This window comes from Corylus avellana, chromosome 4 (assembly GCF_965113065.1).
Source record: "Corylus avellana chromosome 4, dhCorAvel1.hap1.2, whole genome shotgun sequence".
Classification (NCBI taxonomy): domain Eukaryota; kingdom Viridiplantae; phylum Streptophyta; class Magnoliopsida; order Fagales; family Betulaceae; genus Corylus; species Corylus avellana.
Window position 1 is genome coordinate 28,850,224 of NC_142493.1, and position 17,778 is coordinate 28,868,001.

General features: G+C 36.1%; 2 protein-coding genes across 2 annotated transcripts; both read right to left on the reverse strand.

The window, feature by feature from the left end:
- Window positions 1-4,563: 4,563 nt before the first annotated feature.
- GAE6 (UDP-D-glucuronate 4-epimerase 6) lies at window positions 4,564-6,355 on the reverse strand. Its single transcript, XM_059591810.2, has one exon. The coding sequence runs from the start codon at window positions 6,129-6,131 to the stop codon at window positions 4,767-4,769; it is 1,365 nt and encodes a 454-aa protein (XP_059447793.2). The 5' UTR covers window positions 6,132-6,355; the 3' UTR covers window positions 4,564-4,766.
- Window positions 6,356-11,750: 5,395 nt separating this feature from the next.
- On the reverse strand, window positions 11,751-17,556 carry WRNEXO (Werner syndrome-like exonuclease). The gene is made up of 6 exons (XM_059591985.2): window positions 17,189-17,556; window positions 16,878-17,060; window positions 13,427-13,557; window positions 13,119-13,274; window positions 12,060-12,170; window positions 11,751-11,975 (listed from the first exon to the last, which is right to left on the reverse strand). The coding sequence occupies exons 1-6, from the start codon at window positions 17,397-17,399 to the stop codon at window positions 11,892-11,894; spliced, it is 876 nt and encodes a 291-aa protein (XP_059447968.2). The 5' UTR covers window positions 17,400-17,556; the 3' UTR covers window positions 11,751-11,891.
- Window positions 17,557-17,778: the final 222 nt, after the last annotated feature.

Genomic DNA, 17,778 nt, shown 5'->3' on the forward strand with positions numbered 1-17,778 from the left:
ATTTAATATGTTGTAATTTTTATTTTAGGTTTGTTGATGGAGAGTTCACCCCATTTTCAATGTTTTAATTCTTGTTACATTTTCCTTATTTGCTTAGAAAAATACGAAAAATCTCCAAGACTCCAAACATTGAAAAGTCTAGAGAATTCGAGCTTAAACTGCAAGGGTTTTTTATGAGGTCAAAGCCACATGTAAATCTACATGATTTTCTTAATTTGCCATTATTTTTTTTGTTTCAAGAATATTTTTTTCAGTATTATATTAAATGTTACTTTTCCCCATAATACTGTTTCACTCGAATAATCTGAAAAACTCAAGAGAATTGCTTACCCACATGGGAGTAAAGAAACCGACGGGGGCTTATGGTCCTTGAAGTCCTTTTTAAAGTAATGTCACGTCGAAAGCCAACAAAAAATCGGGAATAAAATCAATGGTTTTGTAACACAGTGGTCAAGTTGGTGACCTACGACGACGACGACGACAAGTATATGGGGTTGATATTTATTTGCATTTTCTGTCAATTAATTTATTATGTTCTAATATTTGTAAAGTCCTATTTTATTTTGATGCAATAAAAAATACACGCAAGCCTGTAGTGGGTCACGCCATGTATAGGCTTAGTCGGATATAGTTGTGTCTTGTCATGAAATTTGTCTTGTCCTCTTCTTTTATTTATTTATGAATTTTAGAAACTGTTTGTAAATCGTATTAAATAAAGTAATAATAATAATAATATGGGGTAATGTCTTGGCTTCTTTCCTTTTCTACAAGTTGAGTAATGCTCTTGTGTTGAGCTTGTCTAGTAGATTTTGCGGGGACTATAAGTAAGATTTTTTTAATAAAAAAATTTAAAAATAATATTTAATCAAAATTTAATAGTAATTAATGTCAAATTTAATAATAATTTTAAAATTTACGAAATAAAAAAAGGACAAAAGTCTTACTTGCAGTATGTGTCAATGTATAATAATGATGAGAACGATAGTTGATAGTTGAGAGCTCATAATTAAATGAACTATAGCCACTTGAAGATAATAATAAATAAACTATAGCCCCTTGAAGATAATAACAAGTTTTTTTTTTTTTTTTTGTATTTATCCCAAAGTGATTAATTCCTAGAGTGTCGGTGAGCATTCAAAATTTTCGAAATGGGTATGTATGGATATATATAGGTATGTGGGGTATAGCTGATGTGGAAAGAAGGTGAGCTATGTGTGGACATGGAGACTGGAAAGGTCTTCGTCCCACAAACTTTTATCCAATTATTCTTGCATTCAGAAAAAAATAAAAATAAAAAGAAAGCCACTTGCTTTTTCAGTGTCTTTTCCCGTCTCCTTCGTATTAATCTGAACTGAAGCAATCTTTTACCAACTTTTTTGTGTTCCATGTACAAATTGACTTGTTGTTTTTTTTTTTTTTTTTTTTTTTGGGGCTGTGTAATAGAATGTGCATTTTCACGTGCAAATTTGGGTTCTTTTTCCTACTCAAATAATGTTTTCCACCCGAGTGAATCGACACAAAAGTTAAAAAAAAGGAAAGGGGTGATTACCTCTTGCTTCCATGAATTACAGCGCCTTGATACTTTTCTTCCATGAACTGCCAACTATGACACTTGACCCCATCAAACTATCATCTTATGACAAAAAGCCTCATTTCACTAGTCAAAGGAATTAAAATTGACAGTCAACAGTCATGTGCAATTTTAAATTTTTTTCTTTCACTTTTGCCTTCACTTCAAACAAATAAAGTTAATATGTTTAGGAGTGTATACGCGTCATTTTCTTGGTCTGAAGTGAGGGCAAAAGTGGAAGAAATTTTTTTAAAATGGCATATGACTTGCACATAACCGTTGACCGTCAATTTTAATTTTTTTGACTAATGAAATAGGGCTTTTTGTCCTAAGATGATAATTTGATGGAATCAGATGTCATAGTTGGTAGCTCATGGGAGGAAGTGTCATGACGATATAGTTCATAGGGGTAAAAGATAATTATCTCAAAAGAAAACAAATTACACCTCGTTTTGGATTTAAAGAGGGGTTGGGGGCCAAGAAAAATTTTCCTTAAATATTTTATATATATATATTAGGCCAAGCCCTATTAAAATCATATTATTGAGTTTCCAAGCTCATTGGAAACTCAATGGAATCATTTGTTAAGCTCAAGTAAACGGGCGATCGACCAAGATTTTGGAATCTTAATATGACAATAATTTAGATTCTCCATGAAATATATAATAAGAAAAACCGAGTATACCTCATTATCAAAATAATAATAATAATAAAGATAAAGTATTATAGTATTAGAGAGAGTTTGGTAAGATAAATATGGCAAGCAACATACAAAATCAGTCTTACATATTAAATTATACAAAAACCGCTGTTTTGTATTCTAATAATCTTGCCATGTCTTCTTTTGCACTCAATTTCTTTGACTTTCTATATCCTTTCTAATAATTTGTCTTTTAAAAAAAAAAAAAAAAAATCCCTACATTGAGTCATTGACCAGAGGCCAAGTTCCAAGAATAGAAAGAAAAAAAAAACACGCCATTCTTACCTGGATCTGTGGGATCATATTGCTAACCCACCCCGAGTCTAATCAAAGCAATGTGAGATTTGAAACTGCAGGGATATATAATTCTTTGACCTTGAATTTTAAATTAATTAGAAATAAATCTCAAATTCTTAACAATAAATCAATTTATTTCCTACAAATTCAACTTTTATATAATTTTTGTATAATTAGGTTGATGTAGAGTGTTCATATATTATTGGATCAATCTTTATTTTTTATTTATTTATTTAAAAAATACCCATAAATCATTAGATGATTTATGGGCACTCCAAGTCAATCAAGGAATTATATAAGAGTTTGAATATATATATATAAAGTGGGAGACAAAATTAGGCAGTGTGTTGGTATATGGCATCTCCATCCAGGGATTTCTCCAAAATTTGCGGGCTTAAAGTCAGAATATGCATCTAATCCAACCCCATATCATATCACCTCCAACTTTTGTTTGTAACTCGGAAACTTATTCATAGCACTGCATTTTTTTTTGCTCCATTATTGGCGCATATTCTGCACTGATGCGCATTCTCCTAATTTTACTTTATATATATATAGGCTGCCAATATTCAAAACCCTAGTAGGCACAAGGAAGTGACGGAACGCTTTTAAGCATCGAAACGCTTGAAAAATGATACATATTAAAAATGTAGCGTGTTAATTGAGGTAACAAAAAATAATTTTCCTTTTAAAAGGCTTTCTTTTCACTTTTATATAGACGTTTCTTATTCATAAAATTAAAAAACATTTTTTGGCCTAAAACTTTTTTATAACATAGAGAGCAAGAATTTGATGAAAATATACTTAATTTTCAATTGTAACATACCACATTTTTAAGAGGTGTCATTTTTCAAGCGTTTCAATGCCTAAAAATGGCCAAAATTTCATAATTTAAAATTTTACAATTTTAAAGAAATTATAGGAAACCCTAATTTCAGATATACACTAATACACATATTCTGACCTAGACAAAGCACAAAGAGAGCCTATATATATATATATATATATATATATATATATAGGAGTGGTCGGGGGGACTTTTTTTTTTTTTTTTTGACATGTCCGCACAAGAGGGGGGAAGGGGATTCTAACTAGTGACCTCCACTTCATTAAGTATGGTTTCAACCAATTAAACTACCTCTTGAGGACACGGGGAGACATATTACATATATTTGTAGTTGACAAAGATCATAGCAGCAAAGACGACGGTTTCTGTAAGACGTATACTACATGTAACGCACAAGTCTACTAATCCCTTATATATACTTTTGGAAATCATCCTAAAATAAAACAAATTTTCCTATTTTAATAAACCTTACTCATAATGGAAATTACTAAAAAGGGATTAAACCTGCTATTTCTAGTAGTATTTGACATGAAATTAATGCATTACCAAATAAAAAAGGAAACTGTGGTACCTGATCAGATCAGAGTTGTACTCGAATTACACATCACTTGTCAACTTCAGTAAAATGTTTTTTGACAATCACATTAACCAAACAATATCTAACGATCCACTTCATTTTAATTACGCGTTAACATGGGGCCATCAAATCCCATCAATTCCACCTTGGTTCATTGTTCCCATCACCCTTTTGTACCCTAATTTCGACCAATTAATTTTTTTTTTATTATGAATTTTCTGCCATCTTCAAAAAAGCAGAGAAATTGTATATATATATATATATATATATATATATATATATATCTTCTTCCTGCATAGTTTATATTCCACTTGTCTTATTACCAAAACAAAGAGCAAAAAGGGCAAAAGGTAAATAAAATGGATGAAGAATAAACAAATAAAAGGGCATACAAGATTCTTGAGGCCATCGTTATCATTGTTGTTGTTCAATCACAAATTTCTTTCTTTCTTTTATATCAAAGCAACGGCTGAGATCTGCAAGCTTTCTAGCAGACCCCACCCACATTATTACACCACCCTCCCCCCACCTCAGATCTACACTTCCCCGATCACTCCGACAAATTCTTAATTTTCTTTTTTCTTCTTCTTCTTCTTCATCATCTCCTATAACAAATTTATATATCTCTATGTTACAACAAGAACAGCTTCTTCAAGTACAATTTGATCCATCCCAACAATAACTTATATTAAAAAAAAAAAGAAAGCAGAAATTAATTCAGCAGAAAAAAACAAAAGTCACCCATGTGATGATTAATTACGAGCATTTACCATCATCAATCGGATTCTTCTGGACGCTCGTTGCCGAACTTATTTTCCTTCTTGAATTTGGATTCAATCCCATAATAATTTACATACCATTTGACGAATTTCCTCAACCCGGCAGCCAAATCCGTGGAGGGCTTGTATCCGAAATCCCTGAAGGCCAAGCTCACATTGGCATGCGTGAAGGGCACGTCTCCGTTACGCGGCATCTTGATCACGTGCTTCTTAGCCTTGGTGCTCAGCAAATTCTCCAATATGGACACCAACTTTCCCACCGGCACCGGCGACGTGTTTCCCAGATTGTAGACTCTCAGCTGCGCCGGGCCGCGCTTCTTGCCGCCGCTACCGGTGCTCTTCTCCGCCGTGTCTAGCGCTCCGAGGCACCCTTTGACGACGTCGTCGATGTACGTGAAGTCACGCGCCACCTCCTTCTCGTCCTGCGTCTGGTAGACGTCAATGGTCTTGCCATGTAGGATGTCCTTTGTGAAAAAGAAGTAGGCCATGTCTGGCCTCCCCCAAGGTCCGTACACCGTGAAGAATCTCAGGCCGGTGAGGGAGAGGCCGTAGATGTGGTTGTAGGTGTGGGCGATTTCTTCGCCGGCTTTCTTGGTGGCGGCGTAGAGACTGGCGGGCTGGTCGGTCCGGTGCATTTCGGAGAAAGGGTTTTCGGTGTTGAGGCCGTAGACGGAGCTGGACGACGCCCAGACGATCGCCGGTTGAGGATTCACAGCCTTCGCCACTTCCAGGAGATTCACAAATCCGGCAATGTTGGAGCTCACGTACGACTGCGGGTTTTGCATGGCGTACCGAACGCCCGCTTGGGCGGCGAGGTGAAGGATGTGCGTGAACGGAACGACGTCGAATAGCTTTTTAAGCAATGGGCCGTCGTTCAAATCCCCTTCCACGATGAACACTTGGTGTTTGAGCAGCAGCGCTTGCCTGGCGCGCTTCAACGACGGGTCGTAGTAGTCGTTGAAGTTGTCGAGGCCGAGCACGCCGTCGCCGCGCTTTTTCAACGCCAGCGAGCAGTGTGAACCGATGAAGCCTCCTGCGCCGGTGACAAGCACGGACATGCCGTTGGGGCGGCGCGGGGTGGACGAGTGCCGCACTTGCTTCTCCCAGGCTGCGCCGCCAGATCGGGGGCCGTAGAGGGCAGATGAGAGGAAGTTGTGGTGGGTGTGCACATAGTGGGGATTATCGGAAAGCGGCGGATAATTGACGGTGAAGTAGAAGATGAGCGCAAGCGCGATGAGGAGGGTGGCTCGGAATAAAATCTTGGAGGAGGCGTTGAGGAGCTTCGTGCTGTTCACTCTCCGGAGGTAGCTGTTGTAGCGCTCTAGCTTTATGGTCTTGCTTGTGTCTGGTGGGGAAGCCATCTTTTGCTAGCTAGCTAGCTTGCTTGCTTCCTCTTCTTATTTATTTATTTAAAAAAAAAAAAATTTCTCTCGTCTTTTTTTTGTTTTGTAACACAAAGAGAAAAAGAACCCAAAAGTGTGTGAATATTATGTGTATGGGTGTGAGTTTGTGAGAGCTGGATTGAGTTTGAGCCCTGAGGCTCTCAAGGGTGTGGAAAGATTAAATATAAAGGGAAGAGAGATGGGTTGCAGGGTTGGTGTTGGTTGGACGCCACTTTCTCTTTCTTCTTCTTAACTCCCTTCGCGATCCACTAATTACAGATGGAAAGTTGTCTATAAAACGTGCTCAACAAAATGCCCCTCCTTCATACTCCTATTTACCATAACAACCCTTCATTATATAAATATATGAAATAGAAGGACGAACAAGAAATATATATATATCTATGTATATCTATCTCACTAATTAAGCCTTGGTAGGACTAGTTTGAACAGTAATTAATGGTCGTAGAAAAACATTAGAGAAACCACGTGTGCAAGTTGCTTGCATGGTTAATGGTTTTCTTACTTGAAGTCAAACCTTTACTACTGCACATTTTGCATTATTGATGGCGATTATGTTGACCGTTTGTTACCGACAGGGTTTTTAAGGTTCTTGGAATATCTTAAGCCCATTTTAATCCCTCAAAATTAGTATTTGTTTGTCGTTGGCAATGATTTTAATTTTCATTATAGTTACGGTATGTGAACTCCAACGTACTACGTACACCTCTTTTCCTTTTCCTTTTCCTTTTCAGAATAAATGAGAAAAATTCTGAATATAAATTATATATCACATCACTCCCATCAAAATAATCATTACATTTTTATTTGTATTATTAATTAGTATTTCTCCATCGCCATAATTGCCACGTCTGCTGCTGCTGCTACAATGCATGTGATTATAAAGATAAATCACATCTTGTCCATTAACCTCACCGACGACATCCCACATGCCAGCATCAAACAAAAAAAGCATGTAATTTCCACCAAGTCCATGGGTTTATTCATATCTGCTAATGCCATGGGACCAAAATCAGTCCACTAAAGCATTTTTTGACTGCTTTTATTATTATTATTATTATTTTAATTTATTAATTATTAGTAATTAATATTTGTTGGGAGTTTTTATTTATGTTCCTGGATAAGATAAAAATTAATGTAGGAAAAATGATTGGGTTTGAGAGGTGGGGGGTCCACAGATGGAACCCACATCATGTGCTTTTCGAATTGGTGGTAGATGCCCCCCGGAGGGAATGGGGAGGAAGGTTCATAGGGCTACCAGTGCCACGTCTTTCTTTCTTTGTGGGGGTCTCTTCAGTCTTCTTCCCATATCATTCCGTGTGAGGTCGGTCACTGTGTCACATGGGGGGGAAAGAGAGAGAAGCAATTAATATTCCTTTTTTTTTTTTTCCCACATTTTTTATATGTGATGGATATTTTGATAAGAAATGCTCCTTATTTATTATTAGTCAAATAATAATATATCTAGGGTCGGCAATTTTTATATGATTTGACAACTCGACATAAATAGACACGAAATTTTTAAGTTTGGGTTTACCCTAAACAAGCTTCGATCATAAATGGGTTGATTCTTTTATGGGTGACCCGTCAGACACGATTATTATTATTTTTTTTATTTACCATTAACATGTTTGGGTCATAAACGGGTTAATTGACCCGTTTATAACACGACTTATTATTTTCATTTTCATTTTCAAAAAAAAAAAAACTAAACTAAACGGATTAAACAGGTCCTGTCAGGTGACTCGCCAACTTATCGTATCATGTTCAGGTTGTTCAGATTTGGTGGGGCCAACTCGTTAACTAAACAAGTCATATTTGAATTTAGCTTAAATGGATCGTGTGTCATTACGGGTCATAAACTAGCCAACCCACCGACCCGTTTTGCCACCCCTAAATACATCCATTTGAGAAGGTGTAAAATGAAAGCAGAAAATGTTATATTGACTATAATTTTTTTTTTTTTTTTTATATGTTCATAGGAATCAGGATGGTTGTGCTAGAAATGTGTGCCGGGGATATAATTCCATTAGAATAATGTATTTGATTATATTGGCCCCCCCGCTACAGATGTACGTTATGCAACGGTAGGCTACGGAAAAGCTTTTCTATGCTTCCGAAAAAGCCAGAAATATGCCTGATAAGCTGATAGTGGTGGAGCCGGAATTTGACATGTTTTTTCCCAATTTCCCTTTGAGATATTGTGTATGTGTTAATCAATCAGTTCAATGCGCGAAAGGGATTGCCCTCTCGCTCATTTTGTCGGCAGAATGTGATTATGATTTTAATTTGTATTCCTCTCGTAATTTGCGTGGGATAATCGGGTATTAATTACCGTCATTTGCTAAGCCGGAGGACAAGGGGGCAGAATCTTTTGCGTATGCTCGTTGTCGGTATCACGCGCAAGGAATTTTTTTTTAAAAAAAAGATTTATCCAGCTGTAAGTCTTTGGAGACAAAGGGTGGGGTCACTGGGGGTGGGTCAAAAGGGATATTATCTAGTTTACTTTGTTTTCTATTGGCGGAAAATTAAAAGGATTTGACTTATTAATTAATCCCCATGTATTTTCGTTCTTCTGTTCAAATGTCGAATATTCCAAAACTTATATTTATTTAAAATTGCAATAGCAAATCATATCTTATAAGTGCTTTTAGTTATTGTTCTCCACGTCATGCATTTTGTCACGAATTGAGATCCAGAAATTTTCAATTTTCAATTGTTAATTATGGTTCTTTATTTTAAATTTAATGGTCTATAAAACGCTAACTACTTTTGTATAACCGAGGCATTAAATATTAACTTTTGTTTTACCGAAGTTTAAATAATTTTATAGACCATTAAATTTAAAATGAAAGGTCACGATTAACAATTAGAGAATCTCCAATTTCTCTCCAATTAGAGGGGATCCAAATCCGTTAAAAGACTACCCAATTATTATTTTTTCATTTTTTTGTTATTGAAAAAAAAATGTTGAGAGAAAATGAACAGTAAAGGTGGTATAAAATGTACTTTGGTACTATTATTCCTTGGCCCTGTCTTGGAATGTTGTGGAGTTAAAACTCTTCAATTATATTCCTATGTAGCCCCTAGCACAAAGGGCCTCCAACAAAAAAAAGGGACCATATTCCTATAGTTGTAAAGTTTGAATATCTAGAATGACCTACAAAAAAAAATATCTATAATTAAGTATTGTTGATTATTTAAGGGATACTAGTTTTAACAATATTATATTCATATTTCCAAAATTTAATAATACTGTTTTTCGTTTGACTTTCTTCATGGATAAAACAAAACTAAATGTCAGTGTTCATTAACGATTCTAATATTTATTTTAGAATTCCAAATTTTATTAAGTAATCACTAATCACCCTTCGGTGGGGTTGGTACCTACATCAGAAATCCCTCTGAAATCTAGATTCTAACCTCTTGGAATGATTAAGAATTTAATTAATATATAGGATTCTTTACGATATGAGTTTTTTATGTTTGATTTACTCTTTGGCATCAGGTAGGATTTTTTTTTTTTTTTTTTTTTTTTAAAAAAAAAATTATATTTCTTCCTTTAAATGCACAAGGCCGTTTGATACAAAACTATTTTATATATATATATATATATATATATATACTGTGTTTTTCTTTAATTTCTCAATATATAAAATAATTCCTCTCTTTGTATGCAATATGCAAATGTCACAAAATGGTCACGCTCATATCCAGAAAGTAGCTTTAAAAAAATAACCATAATAAAATTATGTCATAGTCTAACTTTTCTTGTATAATCATAACAATATACAACTAAAAAAAAAAAAAAAAAAAAGGACCGGAGGTAGCACCGGGCAACGTTGGCCGAAGATGGTAGCGACTGGAGACGGGTTGAAACTAGGCCAATAACAATAGGCCGATAATGGACCATAATAATCCAAACAATTTGAGCAGGGCAAATAATAAATCTGACTAGAACCGATAAATGAGCTAACAATGGACCGAAAATAGGCCTTGATCAACAAGAAGACCAACAATAGGTTAAATAACTAGGCCAACAAATTGCGAAAGATAGGTTAACCAATAAGGCCAAAAACTTGGTCACATGTGCCACTTTTCATTTGGAGGTCATATATGTTGAGCCACCTAAACGCCTTGTCGTTTAGAGTATAGATGGATGAAAGCATCTGTTCGTGGCAGAGCATGCAGTGGTGTGAGGTGTTTGGCATGGCTGACATAAGTTTTTGGTGGCACTTGTGGGCGTGTGAGACTTCCAATTTGGTCCATTTGATAAAAGTAATGTTACATACTAAATCGCCATCCCCATATTAAACTTAAATCAAGATCTTCATGACCTGTATGATGTAATTGCCGAAGAAAAAAAAAAAAAAAAAACTGGATTTCTGTCTGTACTTGGTAAATTGTAACTTGGGCTTCAATTATTAATTTCAGACGCACGTCCAGTTCCAGCTGGTATTAAGATTTCTATCAAGTTTTCTTTTTACTCATTACGCAAGCACTATAACTTTTCTCCTGTGCATGGAAAATGATCCCATTGCTTGTTGTTTAACATTCGCTTTCATAGGGAAACCAACAGATAAGATCATGGAGTTCATGGTTAACCCACTGTAAAAATTTGGTTTGAAATAATAATGATAATAATAATAATAAAAGTATAAGCTAAGGTGCCATAGAGAATTTCAGTAAAACCTAGTAAACGCCAAAACCAGCAGACGACAGATCGATATGATTGTTCTTAAAACAGACAAAACATATCACACTTCATGGCAAAATACTTGGTTGAAAGTTGGAACTGTTGAGGTTTAATGCTTGTTTTTCTTTTTGTCTCTCTTCCTTCAACTAGTTCCAGGCCCTTCTCCTTTGACGTATGGGGTGCAGTATATAGCATTAGTCTTTCACACTATCTCACCCTATAAATTTGCTTCAAGTGATTTTTTTATCGTTTGTTGCGATTTGATGACTCTGATTGATTTCTATGAGGGAAGCAATACCCATTCCATTAGATCAGGTGGATCAAAATGCAAAAAATCTGATTACTTTTAACCAAAATCACTAACCAGGCTTGATAAATACGAACTTTTGGGCAAACAACAAGAATCAATTTTGATTTCTCTTTTTGCTCTCAATTGGTTGAAACCCTAAAAAATAAAAAGTAGAAAGACCCTGTTGGGGAAACGACAGGAGTTGGTAAGAAATGTATTATAGAATGGTAACAAATGCATACTTGTGTGGCTCCCATTTTTCTTCCCTTAGTAATGTCATGTTCGATGTCACCTGTCCTTGTCCATCTCCCAATCACATGGTCACCGCAATATCCATGAGAAAACTGTGAGAGAGAGAAAGAGAGAGAGAGATTTTATTTAATGAGACGCCATCGCCATGTAGAGGCAGGCCCACGCACATGCAGAGAGGACTCCTAGTCTACCTTTCCCATTAACAGCAGTAGTGCATCATGCTACAGTCCAACTTGTGACATTTTTAGAATATTCATGAAAAAATTTCAGATTTTGGATGAATCTGGCTTTCATCAATCTTGGCAGACAAAAAATTGTTAATAAAATCAATTTCTCAATTCAAAATAAGTGAAACTTACATCCAATTCAATACCAATCTTCTAAATAAGAACATACATGAACATAAGCGTCATAGTTGAGTCTATTCAAATACAAAATTCTGAGTTTGATAAAATCAGAAAATGTTTTGTTGAACATTATATTATGATGAAGTCACATCTTCCAAATCCTTGATTCCTTTGTCGTGAGCAACTTCTTCTTCTCTATTGGAGAGGCCTTTTAAGACCTGTGTTACAAGAAAGAATTTACTCAGCAGTGCCAAATGTTATGAGAGATTTTCTTAGTTAACATGAGAAGATGAAGTGGTTACCTGATACAGATGCCAAGAAGCAAAAGCATCAGTGGCAGCATACTCTAATTGCTCCTTGGACAGAAAATTAGTCTCCCAGTTTCCTAGCCGAATTTTGCTGCGCTTTTCAAGCTGAAATATTTTTGAAACTCTAGTGAGATCTAACACAAGCTGTTTACCTCTATTTGCAAAGCAGATTATGATGCTAATACAATGACGGAGCTAGAGAACTCAAATGCATTTGTATACTATAAGGGTTGGATTTGCTAGTTATGGTGGTTTCAACATGTCCACAAATTTTTTCAACCAAGGAAAACCATGGGTTAGGTTAGGATTACAAATAACCACAGAGAGAGAGAGAGAGAGAGAGGGCAAGATGGATATTGGAGATGAAAGAGTGGAGAACATTTTCGGGTGATTTGTATAGTATATCACTAATCACTAACCCTCCATTTAGAAGCAGATATCTAACTATATGATCCATGTTGCCTAAAATCACAGTTCTAGATTACAATTTAAGTGCCCCATAGTTTGAATTTTCAAAATGATCCTAAAATTTACAAAACTTGAGTCCTACTCATTTTAGAATTTCTGGTAAAAACAGCTACCAGCTTCAACAAAGTGCTAACCATAAATTTGTAATTTTTTTTGTGAGTAGCTATCAATTTGTGATTCCACATTGCAACCGGCAAATACTCACACGTCCAGCTATCGAAACTTTCTCCTATAAACACAAAAAACCGGTAGCAGATGATATCCCTAAAAACTAAAAAGATCCTATTTTAATTTTTTGCTTTTGGGATCCCAAGGCCCTAGGTAAAAATTTTCTACCACAAACAAATGTGCCTCTTTTTTTATGGTTAATTCAAAAACGAATGTGCCTCTTATTCAAGATTGGTAAGCGTTTGTTCAAGTTAATAGTGTGAATGGGTCTTTTAATAGAAATAAATGTGGATATGGGCACAATTGATATCTATCTGTTCAGTAACTTCTTGAGATAGCAAAAGAATAGTATATATAAGCAATGAAGAATTGCAGATAGTACAGAAATCAATTCTCACAGCAAACTAGAAAGATAACCTCTTTGGATAAAAGCATCTCAGTTAGGGATGCAAGACCCCATTTCTTGGGTCCAAGCTTTAGGTTAGCGAGATAGGAAAGATCTTCCACACCTTTTATGAATACATTATGGTCTTTAAAAACCTTGGCAGCATCACTAGCAATGCCGAGTCCAACCTGTGCAGCTATCAAACGTTATATTATCCTACTATAAATTGCATATAATTCAGCTTTAGAAAATAAATAAAAAAGGAGGAAGACAACAGTATTCATGAAGAAAATGCAGACAATTTTTGGATAAGAGATTAGATATGTTAGAACTTAGAAACCTTCAAAATAATAGGATCCTCGAGAAGAAACTGCAAACTTTGAGTAATTCCAGAATGAAAAATATGCATCACGTGGCAATGACTAGTGCCCACACATATCTGCATAATTGCAGCCTTCCCAGGCGAAACACCTGCAGAGTTGAAGGTAATTCAATGATGACCCCGCAACAAAAATCTATGTTAAGACAAAGCTTCAGTAGTTCTGATAAAAATCCTTATTGGAGAAAAATGGATGCACGATGTCAAATAATAGACCAATAAGCAGTCAAACAGAAGGCGGTCAGCTAACTTTTCAGTGCCAATACAAGAAGCAATGGATTGTTGATCATTAGTCACAACATTTTATGTGCTCCTAAAGCAAATTCAAGGTGTTCTTCCAAGCCACAGTCCAGGATAAAGCTTCAAATATGAGAGATGGTGGGATACTGGCTCGAGATGCTATAAAATTTGCTAGAGCCCCAAAGTATTTATATACTTTTATTTTCAAAAATATTTAGCATGCAAGTAAATAACATGTCTTTACTAAAGTGCTTACCTACCATTTTTATTTTTATTTTTTATAAGTAATAAGAGAGTTTTATTAGAAAGAGGAAAAACTCATGTATATAAGGTATATACAAAAGGTCCGCATAAAGATTACAACTTAAAAGTAAAAATATCATGAAAAACTAAAAATGAAGAAACACAAATACTTAAGGCAGTCATCCAATCGTGTACAATGACTCAAGAAATTGGAATCCATCTCGGTCCTAGAAGCTCTACGCCATTGAATGACTGATTATTCCTATCTCTCCAAATAGCCTAGGTGAGACAAAGAGGGATAATTGTGGCATCCCACATCGCCTAGGTATGGGGATAGGAATGTGCTTATATGTATATTGCATCATTCTTGACAACAACGAGTTTTAAAGCCGTGATGACCATGAACTTAACAGAACTCAGCTGTTAAGCGTATTTATGCGAGAGTAATATCATGATGGATGACCTCCTGGGAAGTCTGGTTCGGAAAAGTTAAAAGCGAACAATATTGTGTCATTAGGGTGGGTCGTTACAATAACATTACAGATGCAACTAGTAATGTGTCACCAAAACATCCCTTTTTGACTGAAGTACTCTTCAATTACCTTCTAAGGCATAAACCAGTGTTCCCCCAATAAAGCAAATATTAACAACCATAACTTTCTCACAACAAAACAACGTAGCAGAAAATTGTCAATTGACTCACTATTAAATTTCCAAATGCAACACCTGTTCACTAAAGTTGCATTCCTTTTCACTGAGGCTGTAGTTAAAATCTTACCAAAAGTATCTATCCAAAAGAAAAAAAGCAACTTTCTATAGTACTTTACCATGTCATATACTCTTCCATGGAAAATGTATGGTATTGGTTCCTCTCAATGCCCTATTCAAGAATGGATATCAAATCCCAGTCCAAGAATGCCTATAAGTTAGAGAATATACGAGATTCTATCAACCCATGCACCAAATAGGAGATCAAACAGGGAGTCAACCAATAAGGGTTCCCTGCCCAGGAATGCACATAAAAACTTTGGAATAGAATATAAGAGATCAAACAAGAGTCAATCCGCCCCACATATCATGCCAAAAGCATACCCTCCTACCATCCATCCCCCACCACATTTGATAAAATCCAAACAAACCCTCTCTAACCAGCCTTAATATTTTTCTAAAGACTAGATCCATGAGGTCTCCTCACCAAGTTTGACGTCACCTATCCCTAGGATTCCCCATAACTCTGATGGCACATCACTAAAGGTGATGCCCCTCCTCGCCACAATGCCATAACTAATTCTCTAGCAACTCTTGATTGAAGGCACTCAATTTTCTAAGTCCCCAGCCTGCAGCCTTAATGGAACAACAAACCACCCCCAACACACTAATTGACATTCTCTTCTACTATCACCAATCTATTAGCCAAATGAGAATGAATAGTAAACAGGGTGAGAACGTAAGTGGGTGAACTAGCAAGCATACTTTTGATAAGAGCGGGCCTTCCTCCTTTAAACAAGTATAATTTCTTCTGACCTACCAACTGCCGCTTTATCCTTTCTAAAATTGTTTCCATACTGCATTAGCCTTCAAAGGAGATCTAAATGGCAACCCCAGATGAGTCAGGCGTAAAGAACCGACTTTACAACAAAAGCTTCTGCAACCTCCTCAACCCTTGCAACCTCCCTGACAAGGACAAATAACTTTTACCCATGTTCAAGTTCAAACACAAACCAGTTGTAAAACAAAGGAGGATAGACCTGATCTAACCAAGATTTTTAGTAGTTCCATTGCAAAACAAGAAGGCATCAATAGCAAACAAGAAGTGAGTAATTGTTAGAACTCCTTTAGGTCCATGCTCAACCTGAAATCCATATAAATGAAAACCATCCTCTGCTCTAAACAAAATTTTACCAAGGATGTTCATGACTAGTAGAATGAATAGCAAAGATGAAAACGGACATCTTGCCTCTATGCATTTCTTCTATCTTTCTTCAAAACCAAACATCCCAAACATATAAACTAACCAATCTCAGGTCATATGGCCATAAGCAGCTCCAGTTCGCCCGAAAGTCTAATATCATTCTTCCCCCATACAGATTTATCAAGTGTGTAGACAAAAAGCACATGCTCTAAGACATGCACTCTAGGACTAAACATAAAGCAGATAACAATCTCTGTAACACTATGGATATAATGCTTGTCCAAAGTTCTCAGCCAGCCAACTATAGAAAGCACACTTATGGATAACACTTATTACCAAACGAAGTAAAACCAATGAACAACATGGAAACAATCCCCAATAGCACTCCAAGCAGATGAGACAAATGCAATCAGGAGATTTAGTTTATATCACTCTATCTCCAAAACTAGAGTCAGGAGTGCTGAAGCAACTGACTGTTGATCTCACTGTGGAGAACCATTAAGATGCAATTTCAACTCTTGGCATATATGGAATATCTTAGTCCAGCATAACTGGGAATGATAGTGTTATAAACGACCATAAATCAACAGCTGAGTTAGCAGGAGCACAAAAAACATAACAAAGAAAGGACCTTTCTCCTATCCCAATACCAATCCTTACCCACAATACAGCCTAAGACTTCGTGTATTTTCTCCCAACTGCATTGAGCTTCAAAAGTAATAAAACCCATAGCGGGTACACAACAAGGATTAAAACCAAATTCAAGATTAACAGCATAATCAACCTTGCATTAAGTTATAAGAGAATACCGGATAAGAGATCTGATAAAAAGCCTTGAAAAAACCCCTTAATTAAACCACCCAATAACGAAAAACTCACAAAACTTCATAAATTTGAGTTCTACAATGACCCATTTACCTTAATCAACAAGAATATGCACCAACCTGCAGAGACTAGACCCCAATCCAAAAACAAAAAAAAAACGATAGAGTCCCCAAGGGAAACTACTGAACTGACCTCTTCGGAAACTGGGTCGCCACTCAATGTCGAGTCCAAGTACGACTTGACCCGACTCTCTTTTCTGTGCTTCGAGGTTCTTCAAAAGCTCCTCTGCAGCTTTCTCTACCTCCGTGGCGGTCCTGCTGTACACAATGCGACCCCCAAACTTCAACGCTGGGTATCTCGTCCTCTCATTCACCGCTTCGTAAAACAAAACAAAATAAATACTCAAAGATAATAATCTTTTCCCCTGTCCCCAACTTTCTGAATAACCAAACAACAAAAAGAAACGTAAATATTCAGCAATCATAAATATGATATATGAGTACCTTGACAAGACGATAGAAGTGGATTTGGGTGTTGGAGGGCGCGAAGGGATCTGGGCAATCGGCGAGCAGCCATGGGGGGATCAGATATTACGGCGTCAGGGGTGCGCCGTTGTTTCTTTTTGCGAAAAGAGGAAGTGGCGGACTGGAAGGCGGCATCGATGGCTTGGAGATCTTGCTCTGTCAAGGGTTCATCCACTCCATTCTGTTGCATTTTTTTTTTTTTGAAGAAATAAGAATGTTCTTCATTCGTTCAACCAAATTTAAGTATCTGCTAACAAATCTACAACAGTTTCTTTGAGTAAATTTACGATTTAGAGAGGAAATGAATAGAAGGGAACTGTATAAACCCTTCCTTCAGAAAAACAAAATGGAGGGAACGAACGATTTGATTCATTTTCCCACGGAGTAAAGATTCACTTGTCGGGCCACGTGTAAACCTGTTTTTCATCCTTCTCAAAGGATTCGCATATCAACTCTTTAAAATTTCTTACTTTTTTTATATAAAAATTATTTGAACATTAAACTCTCTAAATATTTTTTTTATTTTATCTAAATATTATTTTTATTAATGAAATTAACTACCATGAAAC

Coding starts and splice junctions, on each gene's coding strand:
- WRNEXO (XM_059591985.2), bottom strand. CDS start 17,399: ATGCAACAGAATGGAGTGGATGAACCCTTGACAGAGCAAGATCTCCAA. Junction 13,558..16,877: donor GCGACCCAGTTTCCGAAGAG/GTCAGTTCAGTA, acceptor TCAACTCTGCAG/GTGTTTCGCCTGGGAAGGCT. Junction 11,976..12,059: donor CTTCTTGGCATCTGTATCAG/GTAACCACTTCA, acceptor CTTGTAACACAG/GTCTTAAAAGGCCTCTCCAA.
- GAE6 (XM_059591810.2), bottom strand. CDS start 6,131: ATGGCTTCCCCACCAGACACAAGCAAGACCATAAAGCTAGAGCGCTAC.